This window comes from Diabrotica virgifera, chromosome 3, assembly GCF_917563875.1.
Source record: "Diabrotica virgifera virgifera chromosome 3, PGI_DIABVI_V3a".
Classification (NCBI taxonomy): domain Eukaryota; kingdom Metazoa; phylum Arthropoda; class Insecta; order Coleoptera; family Chrysomelidae; genus Diabrotica; species Diabrotica virgifera.
In genome coordinates, this window is record NC_065445.1 from 228,448,667 (window position 1) to 228,460,822 (window position 12,156).

General features: G+C 34.7%; 2 protein-coding genes across 3 annotated transcripts in view; one reads left to right on the forward strand and one right to left on the reverse strand.

Annotated features, from left to right (window-relative positions):
• LOC126881569 (uncharacterized) overlaps window positions 1-12,156 on the reverse strand; it is a 321,109-nt gene that overhangs the window by 259,815 nt on the left and 49,138 nt on the right. The window lies entirely within an intron of this gene.
• LOC126881568 (tigger transposable element-derived protein 4-like) lies at window positions 4,716-7,482 on the forward strand. The gene is made up of 2 exons (XM_050645891.1): window positions 4,716-4,918; window positions 5,506-7,482. The coding sequence occupies exon 2, from the start codon at window positions 5,506-5,508 to the stop codon at window positions 6,967-6,969; it is 1,464 nt and encodes a 487-aa protein (XP_050501848.1). The 5' UTR covers window positions 4,716-4,918; the 3' UTR covers window positions 6,970-7,482.

Here is a 12,156-nt window from a genome sequence, read left to right on the forward strand (position 1 = left end):
GTCGAAGAGGTACACCGATTGGCGGCCCAATTTTGAAAGAAAAAGCTTTGGCTATCCACCAGAAGATTAATAATGGAGGCGAATTTGTGGCAAGTGATGGTTGGCTTAATCGATGGAAGAAGCGACACGGAATTCATTTCGCACACGTAAGTGGAGAAAAACTGTCTGCTGATTCTTATGGTGCGACAGAATTCAAAACTAAGTTTGGTGAAATGATTGAAACAGAGAAATTATCTCCAGAACAAGTTTATAATATGGACGAGACCGGGGTAAACATTAAAATGTTACCAGAAACAACTTTTCTAGGCAGTCATGAACAGTTTGCTTCTGGCTTTAAAAATAACAAAGAACTTATTACAGTGGCCGTTTGTTCGAATGAAACAGGGACTCACAAAATTCCTCTTTTCGTTATTGGCAAGTCTGCTAAACCACGGGCATTCAAAAACTTGAATCCATCTTCCCTTCCGGTCTATTATAAGTCACAAAAATCAGCGTGGATGAATTCAGACTTGTTTAAAGAGTGGTTTAATTTAGAGTTTGTTAAAAAAGTTACAAAACATTTAAAAAGTGTAAACTTGCCTATCAAAGCAGTTCTAGTGGTAGACAATGCTCCAACCCATCCTCATGACTGCGATGTAGATGACATAAAATTAGTTTTTCTTCCTCCTAATGTGACAAGCTTAGTGCAACCGATGGACCAAGGAGTGATCGAAAGCTTAAAGAGACGATACAGGCGTAAACTTGTTTCTGAAATTCTGCAACATTCGGAGAGTGAAGACAAAGGTCTTTTAAAAGTCATTAAAAATATCAATACCAAGGACGTTATCTATATTATGTTAGCTACAGCATTTCAAGAAATGCCCTCTTCAACATTTGTTAAATCTTGGAGAAAACTTTGGCCAGATGTTGAGAATCTAGTTGTGATCTCGAATATTGCAGGGACTGAAGAAGAAGAAAACAAATCCACTCTACAAGACCTTTAAAAGTTATCGAGTAACGAATCATTACAGCCAGAAGATGTGGAAAATTGGATGATAAACTGTGATGATCAGCTTGAAAATGAATTTTTGAATGATGACGAAATCATAGATGTAGCAACCAAAGAACCAGAGGAATATGATGAGAGTAGTGCCGTTGAAGAAGAGGAAACGGTTTCTCACGAAGAAGCCAAAAATGCAATGGAAATTGCATTAAAATACATTGAGCAGCAACATGAGTCAACAGCATTAGACGTTTTGGTGATTAGAAAATGTCGATACAGAAATTCACTGAAGGTTAAAAAGCAGAAGAAAATTACAGACTTTTTTAAAAAATAATTACTTTTTAAACTTGTACATATTTGTTGATGTATGTATGTAGCACATTAATGTATGTAAATACATATGTAAAATAAATATATATGTAAATAAATATGTAAACAATACTTCTTAATTTTTTTATTTGTACATATGTATGAAAGTAAAGTACACTTCGGATTAACCGGCCAAAACGGCAACCGGCCAGGTATGAAGTCCCGAGGTGACCGGTTAAGAGGAATTGCACTGTATTTTAAGCTCAGGAATCTAAGGTTAAGCTATGGCCCATTATTTACCAAACACCCTGATACCCCCATGGAAAAAAGTTATGGAGCAAAAAAGAACAATCACGTTTTTTCTGTCTTTTTTTGCTTCGTTTTTTGAAATTATTTTTGTCAATAATAATTATTTCTGACTGTAGTAGGTCACATTTCGATAGGAAATTTAGTTCTTTCTCAAAAACGCACTCCTTTAAATGGTAGCACTCCAAGGTTTTTTCGCCTTTGGGGTTCTATTAACCATATGAAATAATAAAATCCCTTTAACAATATAGTCCCTTTTGCCCCATTTTTACATAATCAATAGCCTAATATGCCAGGACAATTGAAGTAAACGCAGAACCAATAATTCGCTTCAGAAAGCATACCTAGAAGAAGATACTTTTAAGGTAATAAACTGTAAGATATTCTGGGTCGTTGGGCAACTAAAACAATTTACCTAACGTTTTTATCGTTTTAGTTTCACTCTATAATTTGTCTAGATTTATTTGGCAAGATAATTATATAAAGCTTAAAACGTTTTCTCGTTGCTGTCTAATGCATCAAACGTTCAACCTATAATTGATACTTTTTTGTTTTGAAATGGGAATCACAGACGGCGTAGTTCTATAGGGTGGTCAAATTATAATTAGTACTTTGGTTATTAGAGGTAGAAAAGTTTACAAGAGTTATCACTCGTGTTACAGTTCATTACAAGAGTAGCAGAAAAATACGCAAAAATATTTTGTATTTCCAAAATTGATTTTAAAAGTGGATAATAGGAAAAATGAACCTTCTTCCTTTTCAATGCAAATTGGAATACATGGGCCATATAATGCGTAATAAACAACGATACGATTTACTTTTGACCGTATTTCAAGGTAAGTTGAAGGGAAAAAGAGGTCCAGTAAGACGAAGATTACTCTGGCTTCATAACCTACCGAAATGGTTTGAGTTGGCCACTATCGCGTGTTTTTGGATTTCAATTGCCCCTATCTTCCTCGTTCTCAGAAAATTCATAGATAATACTGCTACTGTGTTTGTTCAAAAGATCTTGTGGTTATGTGATAGATTGGTTTTGCCACAACCGATCTTTGCATTGATAAAGTAGAAAGTTCCTCTTCCGTTTAGTGATACAAGTATAATATTTATGTATTGGAAAAGACTGCAAGACTTGTACACACTTCTGAATAGGTCAAAACGGCAAACAGGTGTAAGTTTTCAAAAAACTTTTGATAGTGTGTAAAAAAGTGTTTTACACACTATCAAAAGTTTTTTGAAAACATACACCTGCTTGCCGTTTTGACCTAATATTTATGTGCTAGTCAAAAGTCCGGTCCACCCTCATCTTTTGAACGGTTATACTTGAAATTTGATGGAGGAAATAAACGGACGTAGACTTCTCAACTAGTCATTACAGGTGACATAATAGTGACAGATGATGACGTTACTGCGCCACTGTGAAAGATAATTTTAAATGGAAACTTAGGGCAAGTGATACATCGTTTAAAAGGTATTAAAAATACATATCCAATTATACTAATTTTGTTTCGATTTTAGGTTGATTTTGATGAATGAATTAAATAAATATAAAATTGTAGTTTCGCATTTACTTAAAAGAAAATTCAAAAGTCCACCTATAGTTATTTGTCAAAAAAGTTGACATTGACGTAAATATAACAAGAGAATTGAAAAACGTCAACTTTTTTGACAAATAACCATAGGCGGATGTTTGAATTATTTTAAATAAATGCGAAACTCGAATTTTAGTATTTATTTAATTTATTCATCAAAATCAGATTAAACCCAAAAACAATTAGTATTGTTGTATAGGTATACGCTGTGAGCTCGTACGTAGAGGGGATATGTAAAAATTCGCAAGCGCCAGTAGTGACAAGTCTGTAAACGTTTACTGGAAATTTTACATAAATGTCAAAGTGATTAATTTAAAATTAAAAATAAAAACATTAATTATAAAAAATATTAGTTGGTCAAAGCTGTGGTATGTATTTTTAACTTAAATATACTTACGTTTTAAATACTGAATTTAAGTTTTTTTAATGTTCCGTAATATGTAATTATAAATTAATCTACTAATCTTAGCGCCATCTACACGATAATTGTGAAAGTATCCGAAGTAAGAAATTAATATTTCATCAATAGAACGTCAAAAAAGATTAGCAAAATCTTAAAAAATCGATTAAAATTTAATTAATTTTTTGCGTTGTAAATATTAAGCGATAACAATTAAATAATAAATTTAAAAATTACCGGTGAAAGTTGCATTACTAATCCGCTAAGAGCGACACCAGCGAAGCTCAGAGCGTATAATAAAATTGTAGTTTCGCATTTAATTAATAAAATATTCAAAGGTCCGCCTATGGTTATTTGTCAAAAAAGTTGACGTTGGCGTAAAAACAATTAGAAAATTGAAAAATGTCAACTTTTTAACAACTAACCAGAGGCGGACGTTTGAATATTTATTAATTAAATATGAAACTACAATTTTAGTATTTATTTAATTTCTTCATTAAAATGACCTTAAAATCAAATAAAATTAGTATTATTCCGTAGATATTTTCAATACCTTTGAAACGAGGTATCACTTGACATAAGGTCCTATTTAAAATTATCGGTCACAGTGGCGCACTTCATGTCACTATTACATCATCTAATATAGAAGAGAATAGAAATATGCTTTATTGCCATGAAAAATTTTACAATTTTATCGACAAAGCTTATAAATAGTCAAAAAACAAAACAGTAACAATCCAATTTACTAAAATTACATAATCGTCAATATATTTAAATAATAATAATAATAATAATGAAGTTAAAACAGAAATAATCAATTGCAAAAATTTAAATAAATTGCAAATGCATAGTGTACCTAATAATTAATAAAAAAGATTTAAAAGTTAAAAAGTTAAGCTGCTGCATATGGCACCCAAATATATAGATAAAAAATAATAAAAATACTACTTGTGCAAAGGGTACTGTAATTTCTTAGTTATTGACTAAAAAAATCTTCTACTGAATAATATGGTCTTTCAGACAGGTAGGCTTTTGTCAGTTTACGGAATTTGTGGAAAGATGGTGCAGATTTTAGTTGTAGGGAGAGATGGTTGTACATTTTTTTTGCGGAATATAGGGTAAGGTGGGGTAATACCGGACAGCGGGGTAATACCGGACTGCGTTGTTTGTGCACGTATCGGCATATTATTGAATTTCGCGCTCATCACAGGCTGACCGTTAGACATCTGAATCTCAGTTCTCAGTTTAGTCGCTGCCACGTGCTTGCAAAGAGAGTTATCACAAAAATTACAAAATTTAGTGTGTGATTATATGAATTAACTGATTTTAAAGGTGAGTATTGACCATTTCTATTATAAGAAATTGATGAGATTACGTGCAAAGTCATAGCTTACGCAGTGTATTTTACGTATCTTTAAGTAGTTTTATTCATTACTTCCTCTAATAATTACTACCGAACATATGCATAAATATGTCATTTAGGGGTAATGCCGGACACTGTGTCCGGCATTACCCCAGCTCCGGTTTGAACTATTTATTGTATTGGGAGATAGGTACATGCAAATACCTGCTGTTGTTTTATTATGATGGAATATTGGAAAGTGGATATAAATATAGTTAATAGGTAATAATTCATAATTACCTACATTTATAATTATTTGTCAACATTTTTTATAAATTTTTGTAGTTTTTGTTTCCCATTACAATTAAAACAAAATCTAATATAGTTTATGACATGTATGTGACATTTACATATTAATTCTTTGTAGACCTGAAGAAGATCCCATTCGTGATCAAAACATTGGCAATAAAAATAACTCAACAAACATACCTACAGTATTTATATCCAGTTTCTGCGATTCCATCATAATATTTATTATTGGATACAAAACAGTAAACACTGTTATTTTAATTTACAGATGCCGCGGAATTATAAAAGAGTCACCGAAAAAGCTTCGTGGAGAGAGGAGGAGTTGCAAGGAGCACTCCGTGCTATACAGAATGGTATGTCGTTAAGAAAAGCTGCAATAAAATTTTCAATTCCAAAATCTACGTTACACGAACGACTTAAAAATGGCACTGCCCCTTCTGGACCTTCCTTGGGCCGAAAGCCAGTTTTTTCAGTTGAAGCCAAAAATGCACTTGCTGTTCAAATTAAGAAGCTGGCAAAAGTTTTTTATGGAATAACTCCCCAGGAAGTACGAAGATGTGCTTTTGGATTTGCACAATCAAACAACATCCGAGTCCCCTTTAATCAAGAAAGAAAAATGGCTGGTAAAGACTGGGAAAGGGGCTTCATATCTCGTCACAATATTACGTTAAGGAAACCAGAAGCAACCAGCATTAACAGAATTACAGCTTTTAGTCGCAATGAAGTTACCATTTTTTTTAACAATTTATCCAGACTTATGGAAAAATATGCATTTTCACCCAATAAAATTTATAATTGCGATGAAACTGGGGTCACTACTGTACAACGCCCACCAAAAATATATGCAGAAAAAGGTCAGAAGCGTGTTGGATTTGTTACAAGCTGGGAAAGGGGGAAAACAACCACAGCGATGTGTGCCGTCAACGCTACAGGAACCTATATACCTCCCATGTTTATATTTGCACGCCAAAGAATGGCGTCCCATCTTCAACGAAACGGTCCCCCAGGTGCCCTTTACACATGCACAAAAAATGGGTGGATTACAGAGGACATATTTCTTACTTGGTTACAACATTTTCAAGCATTTGTAAAAGCATCCAAAGAAGATCCAGTTCTTTTAATCATGGACAATCATAGCACTCACTGCACGTTACAAGCATATAATTTTTGTAGAGATAACGGTATTGCTGTTCTGACAATCCCTCCACATTCATCACATCGCCTTCAGCCACTCGATGTGAGCTTTTACTTTCCTCTAAAGACCGCATTCAACTCTGAATGTTCCAAATATTTGATCAGCCATCCAGGGGAGAAAATCACGCCTAGTGAGATTGCTGAATTATTTAATTTAGCATTTAGTAGAGTGGCAACCCCGGAAAAGGCTATCAAGGGATTTAAAGAGACAGGTATTTTCCCCTACAACCCTGACGTATTCACAGATGAAGATTTTGCTCCTGCAGAAACCCTTCAATCCACTGTTTCTGATGCACTTCAAGAACCTACCCAAGCAGAAAAACTACTCAAAACAAATGAGACTACCCCTGAAAAAAATAGTAGTGTGAATGAGACAGAATTAAAAAATGTTTCCTTTGCCGAGATAATTCCTCTACCATCTTGTTCTCACGAAAATGTTGTAAAGAGACAAAATAAGGCAAACAAGCAACACTCTATTGTATTTACGTCAACACCGCTAAAAGAAGAGCTAGAAAAAAAAGAAGAGAAAAAAAAATAAAAAGACAACAATCAAATCAGATAAGGCTAAAAGAAATGTATTTGTGACACAGGAGGGGTCTACATTAAGACAAAAATCAAAGCGAACAAAAATGGCCTTAAACTATAAAATATGTGAAGAAGGAGAAAGTGAGATAGATGATGATGACGATGTTAGGGACAAGAACATTACCGAAGACATTTGCATTTTGTGTGGAGAATTTGGCAAGAACAGTGAACTTTGGCTAAGATGTGTGTATTGTGGTCATTGGGCACACAAGGCATGTTCTAACTCTCCCAAAGACAAAAAATTTATTTGCGACTTTTGTTTGTAAAAGGTGTCCGTCATTACCCCAACATAGAGGGTAATACCGGACAGTGACAACTTTTTTTATATGTATATTTTTAATTTTGTATTGTAATTTTAAAAAGTTTTTTTAATCAAAATTTGTAGACTAACATGTGTTCTTCATTTTTGCTTAGGTTTAAAATTTTAATGTCGTCTAATAATAAAATAAATTCTAATTATCTTTAAGTGTACGCCATTACCCCACCTTACCCTAATATCGATTTCTTTACTAACTCCGAGGACGGGGTCGGCAAATAGACGTCGAAACGTAGAATTTCTCGTGAAGTAGTCATGATTAGGTCTTGGTGGAAAGACATGTAGATGTTTACGATATGACTAGTTGTGAATTCTACATCCGTTTATTTCCTCCCTCCAAATTTCACGATTATAAGTACAACAGTTCAAAAGATAGGAGGGGGGCCGGACTTTTAACTAACACTGTATACTATAATTTTCATGAAATCTACATAGAAACTAAACCCAAGTACAGGGAAATGTTACAAATTCCTAGAGTGGGTCGCTTCTGTGACCTAATTATAGTAGGGAAGGAAAGTATGCTAAATGTGCAGTCACTCGAGCGTTATGGGGACCTATTGGGTTGTGAAGGTTAGGTCCTAAAACCAAAAAAAGTTTTCCATTTTAGTGGGGACTTTCCATTTTTTTAATTTAATTTTCCATTTCCAACAATCGTTTTTTCCGATTATAGCGCCATCTATCAAGGGCTGATCCAGGACCGATTTTCGGGAGGGGCCATAAACTTTTTTTGGCGAGTAGTACCGGAGGTACGGAGGTAATTTTTAAAGATTAGGGTTACAATGCTGAGTTTTAAAGCACTTTTCACACACTTTTACCATGTGAGAGAAGTGTCTTAAAACTCACCATTCCTGCCATAGTACCGATTCCTACACATTTCTTCGAATCCAAGTGCAGTTCTTTCAACAAGTTTGATACTATTTTTTCCAATGCTTCTCCTGTCAGGCATTGTTCTTTCTCTCTTTCTTGATTTTCACTAATTATTTTAGGTTCTCATAAGCGTCAATGAATTTGACAAAGTCTTCACGAATGTTGTTATTGTGTATTAATGTATCTCAAATTTTTAGAGAAAGCTATTCCACGTGGGATATATCGGTCGTTTCGTCAAATATTATTTGTTCAATTAGTTCTTCACCACATGTTATTAATTGATTTTGACTGCTGCTACTAATGTATGTTGCTTAGTAAGATGTTGTGGATAGGTGTTGGATAAGAGTCTTAGCTCCTGATGCGATTTTAAACCTTAACAATTCCCCTCATTGCTAGGCCCAACATATTCGTCCAGAAGAAGAAGTCCATCATCACGATGGTCTCTTAGAGGAATATTTTGTCGAACTAAGAACACTATAGACCCTACTAAGTCTATTGGTCGTAGTCTTTCTTTATTTTTTTTGTATCTGTTTAGACCTCTGAGAGTCTATCTGGTTAATGACTAACTTTTGAGGGTTGCGATAACTTTGTAGAAAATCCAGCTCAACTTGAACGCATTTCTTGTGTTATGATGTTTTTTCATGGGTTTATATGGCTCTGTCTTTGCTCATGAGTTTGGCGAAAGATGTTAAAGGTTTCGTGACAAGGCTTTGGGCTGTCATTTCGTTATTGTAACCATATTTTCATTAGAAAAATTAAACGCAGTACTTGTAAAACAATTCCTTTTGACTGTGCGAAAATACCAAACAACTCATTTGTTCTAAGTGCTAGTGACCCAAGTAACGCTTCATTTCTTTTTTATTCTTTGTGTGTATAGAATAAAATATGAAAATTTATACGATTCTGATGCTACAATGTCGTTCTAACAATTGGCACTTTGTAAAATTATCAACATTTTGATTTATAAAAAACCCAAGTCATTCTTGAAGCTTCCGTTACTTCTTTTTTTCAATTCTATTCCAGAAAACATAGTTATCCCCTGGTTTGTACATATATATGTGTTTGAAATTAAAAACATTTGAATTGCAAATATTTAAATTTATATTTTTTAAATTCTTGGAGGGGGCCATGGCCCCCATGGCCCCCTCCCTGGATCCGCCCTTGCCATCTATCCATAATTCGAAAAAAATATCTCGAATAAAATTACTTATTTTTACGTAAGGAATCCAAATCTGCAATAAAAATGTGGGCTTTTATTTAAGATTTTAAAATAACCCCACACCCACTTCCGTGGGGGGTGGTATTCGGTGGCATTCGTTAGATTTTTCAAAAATATTGAATACGTGTATTTTTCAGTTTTTCTATCTAATGTTCATTTCGCAAAGTATTGCGGGGTCCCTATTTAAAATTTTAAATTTACCCCCCACACCTCTCCGTGGGGGGTCGTGTTTGGTATCTTTTGATAGATTTTTGAAAAATATTGAGCAAGATTTTTTTAGTTTTTCGATCTGTCGTTCATTTCGCGAAATATTCGCTTTTTTCTTGTGAAACTTTGTGACTCACCCATTTCCTTACTCAAATCGTTAGATTTTATACATATACACAGTTTTGCACGTACTTAACTTATTATCTTAATCTGACGATTTCGAGTTTTTCTAAGGATAGATTTTTTTTTCGGCCCCCTCTTAACGATCTCCCCTTTATTAAGAACCAAAATATGGTAGAGGTACATTTACAGGGTACAAGGTTTCTCCCCGTGTGATAATCTGACGCGCTCGAGTAACTGCAAAAATCCCCGCTCGGACTCTCCCTACCATTATCACAAAAAAATTGTATTCGAAGCAGAAAACAGTCGTACGAGTCGGTGAAAGATTAAACATTGAATGTTATATTCAAAGTGGCAAAAAACAGGGATGCATTTAATCCCCGGTATTATTGAGTATCTACTCGGATATAATTTTTAAAGGGGCTTTATAAGATAAAAACTTTGCAGTGAAAATCAATGGTGAACTGATTAGCAATCTTAGGGTAAGAACAGAACAAGTGGGTCACGGTGGAGGTGGAGGTGGAGGTCGCGGTCGATGTCGATATAGATGTAAAACAAACACATTATATTGAATGGAAGAGAACAGAGCAGGTAAGTCGTGGTGGAGGTTTAGCGCGATGCCATCCAGGAGGTTTACATCGATGCTTTTGAAAATAAAGGATGCGCGGCCTACAAGGATGCTTCCCTGTGATTGGTCCGTTCGAATCCAAGTTGTCATTACCTGCGCTATCTGAGTTGATACTTTTTATATAATCCCTTTTTTGTATTCAGTTTATTTTTGAATTTCTAAATTAATTAAATTCAGTAAATTTTTGAAATATGAAGGAGGATCTGATTATTTACAGCTGAGGTTTCATTACTATCATCACTTGACTGACACAACATCGCAAAAGCACAGTGTTTTTGTCATTCAAATTTCATTAAACTACTTCACTTGATAGTGGTTCTAGCTCTATGTGCTATGTATCTTGCTATGTGCTGTCGACATCGACTGCGACTTACTAACTAGTAGCATCCACCGCGATCTACACCTCCAACTCGACCCACTTGTTCTGTTCTTACCCTTAGATATGCTGACGAGATTATGCGACAGTCTCCAAGGCCTTCAAGAGTTATTGGATTGCGTAAACACATTGTCAGAAAAATGGGTATAAAAATGAATGCTTCTAAAACAAAATGTATGATATATATTTAGTAGCCAATCTCAAAACAATGTTTTCCTACAGATAGATCAACAAAACATTGACAGACTTACTCACTTTAATTATCTGGGATGCTACTTTACAGAGAAATTAGACCCAAGCAAAGGGATCACATACAGGATTGAAGCAGCTGGTACAACGTTTTTAAAAGTGAAATCATTCTTTTATGGCAGCGTTTCCCAACCGGTGGGTCGCGACCCACTAGTGGGTCGCTGGCGGATTTCAGTTGGGTCGCGGCGTGGCTCTTACAGCAGCTGAATAACGTACATATATTATTATGTATCATCATGGGTGTGGGATGGGTCGCGAATATGAAAAGACATCAGAAGGTGGGTCGCCAGATATAAAAGGTTGGGAACCACTGTTCTATAGCCATAACTTAAACCTAAAATTAAGTAAAAATGATCAAATGCTGTAATTGGTTAGTGTTGATACATGGCACCAAGACCTGGACTCTGAAGGCTAACACGATCAATCGTCTAAGGCGTTTACAGATGTGATTACATAGGGCATAGAGCATTGCTCCGAATATCCTGGAAAGCGATGCAGATCAATGAAGCTGTGTCAAATAGAGCAAATGGCGTTCGTGAGATATTAAAAAATATTAAAATAAGAAAAATTTTATACCTTAGAGGTAGAGGTTAGAGGAGACCACTACAAAATTCTTCAGCTTATCATAAAAGGTAAATCGAGAGCTGCACAGAAATTGAAAGGAAGCAGATGTAATCAAAATCATTCGCGATTGTACTAAATTTACAATCAAGATGCAGTAGAAATAAACAAACCAAAACACGTTAAATGCTACTAAGAGCACTCCCGAATCATAATTTACAATGTATAAACTTTGGAAATCATGATTTGGGATTTACAATGTATATACATTGTAAATTATGATTCGGGAGTGCTCTTAGTAGCATTTAACGTGTCTTGGTTTGTTTATTTCTACTGCATGTTTATTTTCAATTTAGTATAGACAGAAATACGCTGTGCTGAACAACAATTCTGATTATGTAACTGAAGACCGTAAAAAGATAGTAGACGGAGAGCTAGAGCCGAAAAATCATCGTCATAAGTAATATGGAGTTTGTCAGGTAAAATGCGTCCATTGTATATTGATAATTATGATCTCTTTCAGGCTGACACCTTAGTGGATACAGGAAGTAGAAATAAGGGCTGAAAGGGTAAAACTAGTGCAGTCACTAAAGGTTT